At 41.5% G+C, this 17,497-nt stretch overlaps 1 protein-coding gene and 1 long non-coding RNA gene across 2 annotated transcripts in view; one reads left to right on the top strand and one right to left on the bottom strand.

Annotated features, from left to right (window-relative positions):
- The window catches only part of LOC137215117 (uncharacterized), a 1,036,631-nt gene extending 1,034,381 nt beyond the window's left edge, over positions 1–2,250 (bottom strand). Inside the window, exon 1 of the long non-coding RNA XR_010939165.1 lies at positions 1,984–2,250. This is a non-coding gene — a long non-coding RNA (uncharacterized lncRNA). The remainder of the gene's footprint in view (positions 1–1,983) is intronic.
- A 31-nt stretch (positions 2,251–2,281) lies between these two features.
- Positions 2,282–11,253, top strand: PSMD7 (proteasome 26S subunit, non-ATPase 7). The gene is made up of 7 exons (XM_067719816.1): positions 2,282–2,467; positions 4,584–4,675; positions 5,567–5,659; positions 6,360–6,457; positions 7,030–7,110; positions 9,065–9,156; positions 10,305–11,253. Exons 1-7 carry the CDS (start codon positions 2,394–2,396, stop codon positions 10,741–10,743), a joined length of 969 nt encoding a protein of 322 aa, XP_067575917.1. The 5' UTR covers positions 2,282–2,393; the 3' UTR covers positions 10,744–11,253.
- The last annotated feature ends 6,244 nt before the right edge of the window (positions 11,254–17,497 follow it).

Below are 17,497 nucleotides of genomic sequence, written 5' to 3'. Positions count from 1 at the left end.
AATTACATCTCAATAAATTTGGGAAAAGGAGAATTTAACATTAAAAAAGAAAGACAGGGGCTTCCCTGGTGGTGCAGTGGTTAAGAATCCACCTGCCAATGCAGGGAACACGGGTTCAAGCCCTGGTCCGGGACGATCCCACATGCCGCGGAGCAACTAAGCCTGTGCACCACAACTACTGAGCCTGCGCTCTAGAGCCTGCAAGCCACTACTACTGAGCCCACGTGCCACAACTACTGAAGCCCGTGCGCCTAGAGCCCCTGCTCCGCCACAAGAGAAACCAAAGCAATGAGAAGCCCGAACACTGCAACAAAGAGTAGCCCCCGCTTGCCACAACTAAAGAAAGCCCACACGCAGCAACAAAGACCCAACACACCAAAATTAAATAAATTAATTTTTTTAAAAAAAGACATGGGGTAAGGGATTAAGAGGCACAAACTATTATGATAAAATAAGCTACAAGGATATATTGTAAAACACGGGGAATATAGCCAATATTTTATATTAACTATAAATGGAGTATAACCTTTAAAAATTGTGAATCACTATATTGTACACCTGTAACTTATATAATATTGTACATCAACTATACCTCAACTATACCTCAATAAAAAATAAATAAAAATTTTAAAATTACATTTTTCTTTAAAAAAAAACAAAGGAAAATAAAATGTATTATCCTTATGCTCTCATCAGATCCTCTTAAAGTCCAGAATTAAATGAACAAAAGAAAGATTTCTTATATCTCCTTCTGCATTCCTCTGAATGAATTTAGCCCCTAATAGTGGCTATGAAATTAGTTATGATTTCAAGTCAGTTCCATTAATAAAGAAAAAGAAAAAATAGGACAACATGAAAAATACCTTATGATTTCAAGTTGTCTTCTTTATCCTCTAAATATTTTAGTCCAAAAACATGCTTCCGTTAGACTCCAATTATTATGCCTTACCTGACACATAAGAAAAATCAAAATCAATCTTTGATCTTAAAAATTAGGGGGGAAACCCTTCCAAGGTCTTTTCATAACAGTTACATGTCTACACTGTGTTGAATAGCATCACTTAAGAAATGAAACAAGAACATCTACTTTGAACCAGGCACTAAACACCAGCAAGCATGCTTTAACACATCACACAATGGGGCTGACTTACATTTCCTTAATTTAAAAGTTCTATCGTCGTAAGTAGCAGCAATCATCTCATAGTCAAATCAAAAATATTAAAAGAAATGAGGAAGATGCAAAACAGTGTTCCCCAAAGGAGGAAGAGTTTATGAAATGAAAGTGAGGGGTAGCGCCCAGAAAGGGTATCAAAAGCTCCCTAATTATACTGGAAGGAGGCTAAGGTTCAGAGCAAAAGTCTCCTTGTCATTCTTCAGAGTTCAGATCCTCTGTTGATAAAGGGAAGGTAGAAGGTGTTTAAAAACAGGATAAACAATAAATAATTCACGCTGCTGAAGTATTGTTTTTGTTTACAGAAATGGCAACTTAAAGTCAGATAGAAAACTAAACTTGCATGGATTTTAAGTCATTTGCCTTCTTCCACAAATAAGCTCAAGTCCTCTTTTCCTACATTTCCCCTTTTGGTCTTCTTTTTTCTCTTTCCCAGCTAACTATGAAAACATATTTCCTTATTGCTTTCCATCTTTTCGCCAAACTTTTTGTGAGTTTTTATTTTAAAATCAATCTGAATGATCTAACTCTAGGCACAAACTGCATTCTTCTAACCCTTGTTAAATGGTAAGTAATATAAAGACAGGTGGGAAAATATAGACAGGTTGATTATTTGCTAAGTGTCCATGGTAAGGATTAAGGGGAAATTCCCAGACAATAAAATGATGAGACAAATTACCAAACCTACTTTAAGGGAATGCCCTAATGCTAGAGATTTAAAGTTAGTTCCTCTAAGAAATTCTGGAAGATTCTGACTAGAAGCGAAAGTGAACATTTTCTGAATGGTGGAAATATTACTTATTACTATTTACATTTTTCTTAGCATCTTCTCCAGTCTTCAGACGGGAGGGAGGGGGAGGTGAGCTAGTAAGGCACTGAGGCGAAAAGCCGCAGCGGGTGACAGTACAGGCCAAACACAAGGAGGTCAACCTTTATCAGTCTCCAGTGTCCTGTTAGCTTTCATGACCTGGGAAACTCGAAGCCAGTCACCCGAGGCGTGTCCCGCCTTCCCCGTCACTTCGCCTCCTCAAGGTGGCGGCGGGAGCGACAATCCGAGCGCGACGCGCGCGGCGCTCTGGGAGCGGAAGAAGGAGCCGCGCGGCGGCGGCCCAACCGGAAGAGGAGGGGCCGGGCCTGGAGGATCCCCGAGAATCGTTGTTGCCCTGGCCGTCGGTGTTTGCGGGTCGCGGGGAGCAGGGCCTGGCGGGCGGGGTGTGTCGCGATGCCGGAGCTGGCGGTGCAGAAGGTGGTGGTCCACCCCCTAGTGCTGCTCAGTGTGGTGGATCATTTCAATCGGTGAGCGGGCGGCACGGGGCGTCCTACCGGGGCCGGTGGCGCCGCCGCTGCTGAGTCACGGCGCGCTGGGGATGGCGCGGCGGCCGCGGGCGCGCAGATGCACCGGGGTTGGCCCTGGGTCACCGAGGGGCCCAGAGCAGCTCCGTTCACGAAGCCCCAAGTCACCTGGCATCGTCTCCCCCGCCGTCCAGCCGGCACTCCATGAACTGGGCTTCTCGTTCCTTTTACCCAGTCCGTACGATGCCAGAGTATGGGGGGGCAGGCTTCACTTGGCCCTGATCCCCAGGCCTCGTGCCCATCTGTCACCTCGTCCGCCCCTTTTCGCCTGAAAGACTCGGTGTCTGGTAGGAAAGCCCTTCAGACTTGCACTTTTTGCCTCTGAAGGCCGTCACCGAAATTCTGTACTCAGCGCTCCGAAGGACTCCCTGGAAGAACTGTGGTTTTAATATAACTTGCGAAAGTTTCCAAGTGGGACTGTGGTTTGACGATAGCTTAAAACGTAGATGTTTTAAGTTTTGATAAGTTTTTCTTTTGAAAATGAGACCGGTTGGAGATGTTGGCATTAATGAATAAGAAAACATCCCACAGATGTTTCTTCCGCCTTCGCTTGCTTGTTTTTGAGCTGTTCGTCCAGCTGGACCTGTTACACGTGTTCATAAATTTTACAAGATAATTAATTGACTTGGAAAGTTGTAAGACCCAGTTGGGAGCATCTGCTGTAAAGTCATAGTTGCTAAGTGCCCAACATCTTGTAAATTGCTTTGTACAACTCCCAGTTCAACCAGAGCCAAAACCAAACTCAAGACTCCTGTGAGGTTTAGGGTCCCCAGTTCAGTTCCATTGCTTTGTAGCACCCTTAGCCTAACAGGATATGCGAGCTTTCCCACTGTACAATGATTAGTATTTTTCTCCCGTAGGATACTATAGGTACTAAGAGGGCAAGCATCTTTTCAGTTCTGTTCAGTAAATTCAGCGAACACTTGTTAAGGGCATAGTGAAGGCAGACACTGCAAGCTGCTGTGTCAGACAATTGCAGGGTTTTTTAAAACGCAAATGGATTTTTATAGATCAAAAGAAAAGCCCATGAGTGTGGAAGTTTCCTTTGAACTTAGATTTCCCAAAAAATTAGAACCACCAGAATACAGAATCCTTAACTTTGTTTGGTCCAAACCCTAAATATAGTAAGCATTTATAAATTTGCCAAACCATATGTTTAGATAAATACAGTTAAATCAGTATGAAACCAGCAACTGTTAAGGAATTGTAGTTCATTTCACAGTGACTTTTGTCTTTGCTTTGAACATAGAATTGTATTGTTTCTGTATGTTATAATTGTTAGTGGTTAAAGGAGAATTCTCTACATGATGACCAATGAAATGAGATATAAGTGAAACACTTGCAGTTCCTTAGGACAAAAATCATTGAGGAGGTTTGATATGGAAATAAATATTCTGAAGTAGTCTTTCTGGTTCATTGAGCCCTCCTCCCAGTATGATTAGTCCCTGGCTCACTTCCAGCTTCTGCATAATTAAGCCATTCAGAGACCACAAATGGCACACACACGCTTCTGGGTCAGAATCATTTTCTGAGCCCCTAAATGGTACAAAGAATTATAACATCTATTGGGGCTTGTTGACATAGATGCTCCAGAGAAGAGTTCGCAAGCTGGACCATAAAACTGGTTCAACTTTAGCATCTTTATCCCTGAAAAGATTTGAGGACAGAGAAGATGGGGAAAATTTAAAAGAGAAAGGTAAGCTGCAGAGGAAAAAATAAAACTAAATGTGATTTCAAACACCAGTCAAATAACATTTAAAACCTTAAGATCTGGGGAGTTTTCATTTTCTCCATTTTAAATTTCTATAAAGTTTGAGATTTTTTTCCAAGCATGTCTTTCTTTGCAGTCAGCAGTGAAATTGCCAGTGTCCATAGTTCACGAATTACCCATTATATTTATTAGAATTATTAAGGACTAACCCATTATATTTGTTTAGTGGGATTAGTTCCCAGATAAGCTAAATTGTATCTGTACCATTGATATTTCCTGTTGGATATCTTATTGTTGGTCCACTTCTGTCTGTGCCCATCCAGACTGATCTTCTGTTTTCTCATTCAGAATAGGCAAGGTTGGAAACCAGAAGCGTGTTGTTGGTGTGCTTTTGGGGTCGTGGCAAAAGAAAGTTCTCGATGTATCCAACAGTTTTGCAGGTAAAAGAAAAATTTGTCAAATATACCTCAGTTTTTAAAAAAATAAATAGGCAAATTTTACATTTTCTGAGTATGGTTAAAATGTCAGTTAACTTTTAAAAAGAAAGAAACTCTCGTGGTCTCCATTTTTTATTATAACCAAGCAGTTCTATTTCAGAATCGTTTAAGTATAGAAAAGGGAGACAAAAGGATACACACTGAGCTGGATAGTAAATATTTAAAACTTGCAGGCCATACAGTCTCCATTGCAACTGCTCAGCTCTGCTAATGTAGCAGGAAAGCAACTATAGACAGTATGTAGACAAACTAATAGCTATATTGCAGTAAAACTATTAAAATAGGCAGCGGGTGTAGTTTGTCAACCCGTTGTACTAAACTATTAACCATGGTTATGGGTAGGCAAGGGGGAGATAAAGACCTTATGTTTTACACTGTTTAATAAATCTTTATAAGACTGTATCCATATATTTTATGATTGAAGCAACAATAATAAAGAACAACAAAATAATTCCTGGCATGGCTGCTAGACTAGCAGTCACTAACTCCAGTGTCTAAAAGGATCAGGCAGTAATGTAATTTGCCAGACGGGAATATTAGGAAGTGATGGAGCTTTTAGCAAACTGAAGAATGCGTCCTTTTCAAAGGGGGTTGCTTCTGTCTGGCTCTAGCCAGTTGTTGCTGGTCTTCCAGTTTTTCCAGAGAACCTGGAGGTCTGGATTTGTATGTGAAATCTTCCAGTTTTTACTAAAAGCAACTCAAAAATAATTTTAGTACTGTGTTGGACAAACCAAAGACATGGATCAGATCTGGCGTAGGGGTCTACAGTTGTGATATGTGCCCTTAGAGTTCTGTGTAGCACCCTAAACTGTTTTTTGGTTTTTTTCTCTCTAGTCCCTTTTGATGAAGACGACAAAGATGATTCTGTCTGGTTTTTAGACCACGATTATTTGGAAAACATGTATGGAATGTTTAAGAAGGTCAATGGTAGGTGGCATTGTGGCGCGCGTGCGTGCGCGTGTGTGTGTGTGTGTGTGTAGGTATATGTGTGCCCATAATGTCTTTTCTAAATATTCACTTTTCTTTGTTTAATGTCAAAGGCCCTTTCACTTAGCTAGACTGAAGTAAGACTAGTGGTAGTAGAGGAATGAGGTAGAATAAATGAGAAACTAGAGTAGCAATTTAAGGCCAGCTAGACCACCTAGGCTTCAGGGGAGAGAGCTAGCCCTCTACAGCAGAAAAGCAAAGAATGGTCAAATAAAATCCACCTGCCCCTAGAGCTTTAGTACCACCAGGGTAAATATCTCTGTTACATGTGTCACTTTCATTTTATTTCATTTCAGCAACCACATTGCTTTGGAAATGTTTATTCCCACAACACTCAGAGTTGTAATCTATGTGACATGAACTTGAATTTGTTTATATATTGCCTTGGAATTGTTTTCTAGTTGTTTCATGTATGACTGGTCTAAACTAGTCTGAGATATGTATATCTCTAGATTTCCCCTGCTGTTTATTTTCTGAGAATCCTGTTTTTGAGTTTTAGATTTCATAGGTATGTCAAGGTTTAGATGTCTGGAATTTCTGTAAAAGCTAGAGAACATAACTACTGGAGTTCTTACCCTTTTTGAGGGAAATATATAGATCTTTATGTAACAATTCAAAGCCACTAATTTTTCCTTCCCAGCCAGAGAAAGAATAGTTGGGTGGTACCACACAGGCCCTAAACTACACAAGAATGACATCGCCATCAATGAACTCATGAAAAGATACTGCCCTAACTCAGTAAGTGTACTCCATCTTTAAAACTCTTGACTCATATTCGTTGCCAGCTAACTCAAGAAAAAGAAAGCATCCTAGGAAGGATTTGGATAATGAATCATTTCACCACTTTTTTCTATAAGCTTGTGTTAATTTGCAGTGTTTTGTGTAGTATACGGTAACCCAGTGTATTTAGTAAATTAAACATCTGTTCAGTGCTAGGTATGTAAGTTATCTTCCTTAATCCTCTCAGTAACTGTATGAGATTGTTATCCTCTTTACAGTGAGAAAACTGAGGTTCAGAATGGTTAGTAAGGTCTTCTAAGTGTGGAGCTGGGATTAAAATGCCAGCTGTCTTGACTCTAATCTTCTTCTGCTTGATAACTTCACTATACTACCTCTCAGCTTGTTAATGGATGGGGTTGAAGAGCAGGGCAAATAAGATAATTTGAAATGTAAAGTTATTTTTTTTTCTGAAAATTCTGGCTTATATCTGGTTGAATGAATGAAAAAGCTTCGGTAATCATCAGAATGGCCGCAGTTATTCCTTACGTGCTCAGTATGAGGTGATTTGCTATGATTTGTTTTTCTGCCAGGTATTGGTCATCATTGATGTGAAACCAAAGGACTTGGGACTGCCCACAGAAGCATATATTTCGGTGGAAGAAGTTCATGATGTAAGTCATCTTGCTGTGAGCCTAGGAGATTAGATTTGCTACTTTCAGGGCCATTGGGTTTTGGGTTTTTTTTTCCATTTTCAAGTCAACAAATACTTTATAACAAAGAAAAGGTTATTGGTTTCTGTCAGTAGTTTGATATTATGTTTTTTTCCCCCAAATTTGAATCACCAAATTTCAGAAATAGAGAGGACCATAGAAATCTAAAGTCCCCTTTTACAAATGAAATTGAGACCAAAGTAGTCAAATGATTGCCCAGAGATGTTCTCAGCAAAGTAAATGCGGAGCCTGGTGAGCTTGGTCTTAATCTAATGCAGTTTCCACTGTTGGCCCACCTATGTAGTGACTATATTATCTAGTCTATAGCCAATCCCTATAGACTAGATCCTAGGTTTTCAAATAGAGTAAGTCAGAGCTGCCAGGAGCTAGATGGCAAAACCCATCTGTATGATTTGACACCTGTATAGTCAGCTCCATGGCATTCAGTACCAGCTATGTTGTCTGTTAGCTTGTTTCTTGGGTATGGACGTGAAGAGCTGCCAGAATAGCTTTTCTCTATTTCCAAGAAAATTGAACTCAAATTCTAGGGTAGGATTTGATGTGAAATTGTATATGAGTTTTGTTTTGAGCGTAAAATATTTGCACTTAGGGTGTGCAAAGAGCTCACTCTTGAATTTCCAAAGTTGAACGGACAGACTAAAGGCTGTCTTTATTCCTTATGGTTATCCATATATTCAGTTTTAAAATCTGGAAAAGGCTTTGTTAAGTTAGTTCCCTGCAGATGTTCCTTGCACTGAGCTCTATGCTCCTGTTTCTCTTTGCCTTGCTACCAGAGAGCTTATTTATTGCCTAGTTGCAGTAAGACTTTCATCCCTGGTCTTGATACAGTTGTTATAAGTTAAATTTTACCCTGCCTCTTTCAAAAAGGAATTAGAGGTGCTTATACATACGCATGCACATGCACGCACGCACTCGCACACACACACACCAATGAAACAAGATCTTTTAAAAGAGGATGGAGGGGATGTAAGGGTCCTGTAATAAGATGAAGCCAGGGAAAATCAGTACATGAAAAGACATGCCACGAAGTCCTGCACAAGTGTTGAAGGCTCTGACCATCCTAGCATACAAAGCCAAGAGGAAGATGCCGTTTGTAGGATTCACACTGTCCTGGGTAAAATAACAACAGCTAATGTTTATACCACTTAGTGTAAGTGAAGTGACTTTCCCAAGATCTCACTGCTCCCTTATCACACATGGCAGAGCCAGGCTTTGAATCTAAGCAGCCTGGCTAGAGTCTGCACTCACTGCTGTGCTGTCGTGCCTTGCACACATTTTACAGCCTTTACAGGAGATGTACAGCCTCTTCTGGCACTAGATCTGACAAAAGTTTCTCCTGAGTCCCATCAGGAAATCACTAAGTGATACAGCAAACCACATCCACTAATGGGTTCCTTGACTAATTCAGGTCACCAGAAAATCAGTTATTCTAACCACGTTGCTTTGGTGCTCTGACTATTTGACCCAAGGGACAACAGATGGTTAAAAACTGTATCTTCTGACATGAGCTTGCCTCAAGTACAGGTGTTCTGAATATTGCCTATTTTAGAATGAATGCTTATAAGTCCTTAAAATTTAGCCGAATCAAGACTTCCCTGATGTTCATCTCTACTGCAGGCTTGAGAGAATATCAAGATTTTCCTTAGAAATAAACTAATGATGATTCCCCACCACATCTCGTCCCTGAGCAGGACGACTGTGACTTCAGCTTAGAAGTCACAGTGCTTTGAAAGCTTTCAAAGCAAACTTTACCCACCCTTGCCATGAAAAAGCCAGTAATGACACCCATGAAAGTGATTTGGCTTAAAGCAGAAGAATCAAGGCATGAAAAGGAACATGCGCCAGTTTGTTCATTTGTTTGTAAGTAAATAACTAGTTAATTCTCCTCTCCCAGGATGGAACTCCAACCTCAAAAACATTTGAGCACGTGACCAGTGAAATTGGAGCAGAGGAAGCTGAGGAAGTCGGAGTTGAACACTTGTTACGGTGAGACTTTAGGACAGCATCAGAATCAGCAGCAGCCCAAGAAGCTGCTCAGTGTAAAGAAGAGATCTGTATCAGGAATAGGGAGCCCTGGGTTCTAGTCCTGGGTCATCTCTAAAGTGTCCCGAGTTATGATTTATGAGTTTGTGGACAGCACACCTTGTCTGGAAGCTGTAATGCTGGCTGTGACGGGAACAGATGTGTGAATTATTCAAAAGCAAACGTGTGCTCTTTCAGTGTACCTCCTTCTCAATGACTGTAGCTAGCCAGTTTTCTGCAGAGAATCTGCATCTTGGACTGGGATGGATGGATAGATGGATGGATGGATGGATTTAAATTTATATTTTATTTATTTATTTTTGGCTGAATTGGGTCTTCATTGCTGCATGTGGGCTTTCTCTCATTGCGGTGAGCAGGGACTACTCTTCGTTGCCGTGCGTGGTCTTCTCACTGCCGTGGCTTCTCCTGTTGCGAAGCACAGGCTCTAGGCACGTGGGCTTCAGTAGTTGTGGCACACAGACTCGGTAGTTGTGGCTCGCGGGCTCTAGAATGCAGGCTCAGTAGTGGCACATGGGCTTAGTTGCTCTGCGGCATGTGGGATCTTCCTGGGCCAGGGCTCGAACCCACATCCCCTGCATTGGCAGGCGGATTCTTAACCACTCTGCCACCAGGGAAGCCCTGGGGTTTTATTTTTAAATCCTCTGCTTACATAACCCTGACTTACTTGAAATGGTCATAGATTTTTTCAAACAATAAGATTCCTTCCAGTTCAAAAAGTTACTGCTGACTGATTTAAAAGCTTCTCCCAACATCATATAGATGCAGGTGGAGAAAATGCCACCCTTTTTAGGAACAGGGAACTTGAAGTAGAGAGGTGTTTTTTTTTGTTTTTTTAGTGAAAATGATTTCATTTTATCTCTCTCTTTTCTTTTGAAAAATGCCCTGTGATGAGAAAGATAAAACATATTCCTCCAAATGAAAACAAGATTAAGGCAGTTTTACTCAAATCTTTATAAAATGGGGAAGTAACATTTTTCCTTTGGAAAACTTGCCCCTCCTCACAAACTTAGTATTTCCTTAGAATGTGAAAATCTGCGTGATAGTACAGGACACTGATGTATTTTCCTGCCCTTTCTTGTGGGTTCCTACAGAGACATCAAAGACACTACAGTGGGCACCCTTTCCCAGCGGATCACAAACCAGGTTCATGGTTTGAAGGGACTCAATTCCAAGCTTCTGGATATCAGGAGCTACCTGGAGAAAGTGGCCACAGGCAAGCTGCCCATCAACCATCAGATCATCTACCAGCTGCAGGACGTCTTCAACCTGCTGCCAGATGTCAGCCTGCAGGAGTTTGTCAAGGCCTTTTACCTGAAGACCAATGACCAGATGGTGGTAGTGTATTTGGCCTCGCTGATCCGTTCCGTGGTCGCCTTGCACAACCTCATCAACAACAAGATCGCCAACCGGGACGCAGAGAAGAAAGAAGGGCAGGAAAAAGAAGACAGCAAAAAGGATAGAAAAGATGACAAAGAGAAAGATAAGGAAAAGAGTGATGTAAAGAAAGAAGAGAAAAAGGAGAAAAAATAAAACATGTAGCTTTTTAATTTGTAAATTAAAGTCTTACAAACTAACTCATTGTGCCGCCAGAGGGTTCTTTTCACTTTAAGTGCAAAAGCTGTATTGATGAGAGCTCTCTGGATAGAGGGACTAATCTTGTACCTGAACTGCAGCTTAGGCTGCTCTGAGTTGGGAATGTGATAGCTCAGGCTTCATACTGTGTGAGAAAAGTGAAGAGACATAAACGTAACATTTTTGGTACTCTTCCTGCTTTTATCTATAAGACCAGGAGTTGAATTTTCCCCATCTCAAGAGACTCTTGGGGTCTGTTTCTGGCAGTCTGCAAAATTGCAGAATGGAATGCACGAATTCCATAAGTATTCTGCCTCAGAACACCTTGAGGTCTGCCCCTCTGGACTCTGTTGAGAATACCACCCCACGGGACTTCTTGGACCCGTAGCTCTGGCATTCTCGGGGCTTGGGATCCATCTCAAGATATTGTTTACCTTCGAAGACACAATTAAATGGCTTGGTTTTTAAGTCTGTGTTCTGGTCGTTTTTGACTCTGGATGTGGTGATCCGTTGTTTTCAGAAGGAACCAAGACAGTCTTTAATTGAAGCTGCCTTAAAGAATTATTTTAGACTGAATCTTTTATGAAAGCACCTCATTCCTTTAAAGACATACAGCTGTAGGGAGGAGAGCTCTCAACTGAGCCCAGAAGACCTGTGTCCTAGTTAATGCCTCAGATTCCTCATCTGTGAAGTCCCTAGAACAGTTTTTTATAAGAGACACATTCACTTACTATTGCAGTAGGTCTAAGTACATCAGGCCACAAGGTTAGTGGGGATGGAACAAAGTCTCCCCAAAGTAAGTGTTCAAGATACTTAATCATTTGACTTACAGCTGTCACTTGGATATTAATTTCCTTTCTTGAGCAATTAGAACCTCCCTAAGAGTTCTCTAATGCACCATATGGACTGTCAATGTTCAGATATTTAAGAATATAATAGCACTAGAACTAAGTCAGTGGAATCTCATAAACCACTTCATAATGTTATAATGCCTCAAAGTTACTGGAAGCATCCATTTTTAATCCACAGACCTGCCTGCCAAAGAACTAGTTGAAATTTGGGGGCTCATGTAGAGCTAGCTTTTATCCTACATAAATAGGAGCACCCCCATCAGTGGTCTCTTCAAGGTTCATTAAGATTCTGAGAAAAAAAGAAATAGTAAAGGGAAAAAAACTAGAGAACCAAGTTTTGTCTACTGCAGCAATCAAAAGTCAGATGGTTGTTACATCTAACCGAATAAAAAATACAAAATACATAGTTCAAAGCTTGAGATGCATTTAAAATGATAGGAGTGTGTTGAAGTTTTTCAGATTTGGTTGCCATGTTTAGAACAAACAGAAAGGGAAACTTTCTCCACGGTGGCCAGGAAAGAGCTGGGATGCAATGATTCTGAGGCTAGGCAGGGGGAAGGAGGAGAATGTCATCCCGAAGAGTGGGTCCTTTATGTAGGATTGGGGGCAACTTGAGACCACACAGGATCATATCCACCTTTAGTAGTATGATCTTCACTTAAAAAGCTTTCCCAGGGTCTAACAGGACAATGCCACAGGCTTTTAAGTTTGTCACCGTTTGATAAATGTAATGTTTATTGAGCATATGAGAACATGGGAATACCCAGGCCTTGTTATATTTAATAGTTTGAGCCACATGTGGCAAAATTGACTTCTACCTTCCTAACAGGCTCTTCAGTTCCTACTTCTAACAAAATTCACTTGTAGCCTTTAGAGTCACGTAGGCTCATTTTCTAAGGCAAAATTGCTGCCATCCTATATAAGGGGGGCGAGCTTTGTAAGAATGTTGATGAAGTCTTGCTTATACAAATAGCAGCTGACTTGACTGCAAAACCCATGGCCCTCACCTAAAATAAAGCCATGTGTTTGGATAGCTCAGCAGTCTCAAGATGAGATTTCTAAACTACTTCTGTTGTTTTTGAACACACTGAAAAAGTATCCTAGAAAAAGTCTGATCCCAATTCTGGACCTCATATCCAGAGTTATGACATTCCCTTCCTTCCATTTTCAAAACATCCCACGATGGCTTAGGGAGTTCAGGCTGCTCCTGCTACACACGTTCCAGAGAGGAGGGCATTTATTCCTTACTAGTTTTCTGTCTGATAACTAACATCTGAAATATCCCTAAACTTAGAGGTCAGTTATCCGTAGTGAAAAGATAGATACTATCAGGTGGAACAACAGCTTTGGGCCCGCTAATTAGTTAAATGTTCTTTCATTTTACTCAGATCATCAATCACTAAAGGGACAAACGGAAGAAATCATCATTGAAGGACGACCATATTACTTCTCCAATGTGCCAGATGCAAAGTAAACCTTTCCAGCAGGAATTAGCAACCCCAGAATCTCACTCCCATTTCTGGAGGACCCTCCAGCTGTGAGAACTTAGCCGTGCACAATCACCTTCACTTCAAATAAAAGAACTTATTAACACAGGTCCTCATAAAAGAATGAAAGATCCTATTCACTTGGAAGTTATGAACAGGCCTTTTCTTCTACCATTTTCCCACGAAAAGATCTATGAAGCAGAAATAAGACCTGAGAATGAATTTGCGGTTGCTAACCAAACTACTCCATCTGCCCCTGACACAGGAAATAGGAAGGATATGGGACGTGTTGGGAAAGTAGAGAAGCATCTGATTTATGTGACCCACAAGAGAATATCTCTACAGCTTCCCTAAACAAATTCATTCCAAATTATTATACATAATATAGGCAAGTGCTGATTTCCGTATCTGTGCCTTTCAACTCTCTGCATTCATCTATTTTGCCTGGAAGCAGCACTGAGTTCATATCCTTTAAAAAAAAAAAACAAAAAAAAGCCAAAACTAATGGCTATTCCCATTGGGGGAGTAGGTATAAAAATGACTCTGGAAGCAGGGAAATGGAAGTAGGGAAAGAAAATAGAGGAAAAGAAAGGAAGAGGAAACTGCGTTAGTTAGTGTTTCCAAGTCCTAAGTCAAGAGAAATCTTTCTCTGAGCGTTCCTCTTTGGAGCCAATCTGTTCTTCAACACTAGATGGCACCATTGACTAATCTCATCTTGGCAAGAGAATCATTTGATTGCCAGTTCAACATGGAATTGGGAACCATCCCCAGAGTTGCTTCCCACCACTTCTGCTTTTGGCTGCAACCATCACGGCTAGACTTTGAGGGAATCTGGAGAGCATATGGGTGCAAAAAAATTGGGTCAAGTTGCCACACCTTCACCCCTACTGTACTCTACTATACACTACTGCCTGGGCAATAAATATACAAGGTTTTTCTCTGCCCTTCTCATAGTTCATGCTTTGATTTTCCTCACTCCTGATTTCTTTAAGGGCCATATCCAGTGGAGTGCTGGTAAATGTGTAACAACCAGGTCTCTAAAAAAGAGGAGAAAGGATGTTGATTTGTGGCCTTTGCCAATTTCCCTGGTGTAAATACTCCCACCATGGCTGATTTCAAAACCAACATGAATTGGGAAAAGATGCATATTAGCACACCATTACATACTATTACCTAAATATGGATACAAGAGCTAAAAATAACCTCAAGAACACAGATGATAGTAAACCATAGTAAAATGATTAAGCTATGATGCATAGTGAGTATTTATTACCCTTTTCAGATATCATTTATTTCATTGTAAATTTATACAATTTGCCTACTGCATGAGAATCTCTGGTAATCTGTGTTTTTAAGAAATAGGTGGTCTCTGCACATATGGAAGTTAGAGAACATTTATTTTGATGTAGATAAACCTACCAACTTTTTGCCTTATCGTTAGCACTTTGTGGATCATATTTAAGAAGTCTTTTCCCAGCTCAAGATCTCTTCTCATACATATATGTCTATTACACTCCACAAAGTGTCTTCCTTCTCTGCAACTTAGCACCAGTGTCTACCTCTCTCTATATGCTACAGCTAGTATCTGATCAATGATAACATAATGTGGCTAAACTTTTAACCAAAATAACCAACTAACATCCTCAGTTCATCTATTATCCCCTCCTTCCTCATTTTCAACGCTGGCTTTATCCCTACCTCTTACCCCACAGCAGATAAAGACTCCAGTACTGTATCACACACTTGAAAGTTGCTAAGAGAGTAGCTCTTAAATGTTCTCACCACATCCCAGACTTAAATGGTCTCAACAACAACAACAAAGTGCTAACTGTGTGAGGTGATGGATGCATCAACTAACCTTATTGTGGTAATCATTTTGCAATATATACATGAATCAAGTCACCACATTATACACCGTAAACTAACACGTTATATCAATTGTATCTCAATAAAGCTAGAAAAAAAAATACTTATCCAGGGGTTTCCTGTAGCCCATGGCAGACAGCCGATGCCTCAAGGATCTGTGCCCCTGTTCAAGAGTAGGGACGGGGGACTTCCCTGGCGGTCCAGTGGTTAAGACTCTGCACTTCAAATGCAGGGGGTGCAGGTTTGATCCCTGGTCGGGTAACTAAGATCCCACATGCTGCACGGTACGGCCAAAAGGTAAAAAATAAAATTAAAAAATATTTTTTAAAAAAGAGTAGGGACAGGATAAAAGTTTAATGCATATGCTACTTCTCCCCCACCCCATAATACCCCATATTTTAACCAATGTGAACCAATCACAAGAGTTGGCAAACAACCACGACTATAAAAACCGAAAGTTCAAGGATGAAATTAATTCCCTCCCAGAAGAAAAGGACACTTCTATACCCACAACTCACCAGGGCCCAGATGCTCACGAGGGAGGCACCACTGAGGTGGGAGATGTGCCCCTTGAACCAACCCCCATGGGGGTCCCGCAGTTGCAAAGGCCGTCCTTCAGGTGCATTCACTGCTGCAATGGCACCATCTATCCTACTGCTCACCCTGTGATTGTACAGAAAATTGACTCAAAATTGTCCTTGAGAGACTGGACATGACTCTTGCCAACTGGGTTTGGCTGGAAGCCCAGATAAGAATGAATAACAACCCAAGGCAGAGCGCCACAGTCGCAGGCTGGGCCAAACCCAAGGCCTCTGAGGCCATCAGTACTACCTGGGAAGTGATGTCAGGCCATGGGCTGGCGGGGGGGATTGAAATGACTACCACTTCCCAGTATTTTCTTTCCCCAAGAAAAGGAAGAAGAGTGATACTGGTACCTTTCTGCCTATATTCCTGGTTAGTGTGATTTTTTGAACTACAGATAATCTCCATGCCATGGCTCTTTCATTATTAAAAATCATGGCCACATTCAGGACCTGGGACTTGGAAGAAATGCTAATCCAAGGACATTTAATCTGACCTAGGATAGTGTATTAGTTATCTATTGCTGCATAACAAATTACCATAAACTTTAGCAGCTAAAAACAATACATATTAGTATCTCACAGTTTCTTTGGGTCAGGAGCCCAGGCAGGGCCTAGCTGGGTCCTCTGCTCAGTGATGCTCACAGAAGACCATCAAGGTGTTGGCTGGGCTGCTGCTGTCTCAAGGTTCTAAGAGCGTGTAGTTGCTGGCAGGATTCAGTTCCTCACGGGCTGTTGGGCTGAGGGCCTCAGTTCCTCACTGGCTGTTGACACAAAGGGGCCCTCAGTCCCTTGCCATGTGGGCCTCCCCACCATGGCGGCTTGCTTCATCGAAGTACACAAGCCAAGAAGGCAGTGGAGAGTCAGCTAGCAAGAAGTAGATCCAAACCCTTTGTAAATTAATCTCAGAAAGAGAGAGCCCGTCACCTTTACCATATTCTATTGGTTAGAAGCAAGTCTCTAGACCACTCCCACTCAAGGGGAGGGGCTTGTACCACAAGGGTGTGCATACCAGGAGGGGGTCATGGGGGGCCACCTAAGAAGCCTGCCTCCTACAGATAAAAACAAGAATTCACCAGGGTAATCCACAATCTACTACAGTGGGTTTTTCATTTTTAATTTCAGTGCCTAATGAGAGCCTTAGAATAAAGATAATGTTAATAGAAAATATAGAAGTAAAACATTCCTCGTTTATATGCAGGACTACCTATTGCTCCCAGTGGCTTTAGGGATAACAAACCAAAACAAAACAAAATCCCTAGAGTTAGGAACCAAGTCAGTGCTCCTAAGAGGTGAGGTGCAAAATCGCGGCTGATTAGCAAAAATCAGCTCTGACATGTATTTATCCTTTCTCCCTCCCAAGACCCCACTAAAATGAGAGTGAATGAATGTCAAAGATTTCCCATTTTACCCTTGCCATTTGGCCCAAGTTAAGAGGTAGCATCTGGGAGGTGGACAAGGGAATTCGACACATTTCTGGAAAGAGGAAAGCAGGAGCAGCGGCCGGGCAGCAGGAGCCTCAGCTTCAAATTCATGTGGAAGGAGCTTAGCCAAAAGGGTTCTGAGCGGGGGAAGGCTCAGGCCTAAGATCAGAGTTAGTGCCATGGGGGTAAACACGACAGCTTAGTCGAAATTCTATATAATGAAACAGCCAAGCTCGCTTTGGGACCTCTCTGCACAGCTGCAAGCTGCCCACAGGCAGACCTATAGAAAGGAAAGGAAGCTAACTGAGACAGATAGCAGATGAAGCATCTCCTCTCCCTCTCCAGCCTCACCAAAACCACAGTGAAGAAAGCTTTGTGAAAGTCTTAATCCACAAAGGCAAAGAGAACATAAGAGGATTCAGCAGTGGACAAGGTTGTTTAACAAAGTGTTCAAAGGTGGAGTGTAACCAACCAAGGAGAAGTCTTAACCTAAGACACTGCGG

This window comes from Pseudorca crassidens, chromosome 20 (assembly GCF_039906515.1).
Source record: "Pseudorca crassidens isolate mPseCra1 chromosome 20, mPseCra1.hap1, whole genome shotgun sequence".
NCBI classification, from domain to species: domain Eukaryota; kingdom Metazoa; phylum Chordata; class Mammalia; order Artiodactyla; family Delphinidae; genus Pseudorca; species Pseudorca crassidens.
The sequence above is the reverse complement of the archived record's forward strand: the minus strand, read 5'-3'. Positions and strand labels throughout refer to the sequence as shown.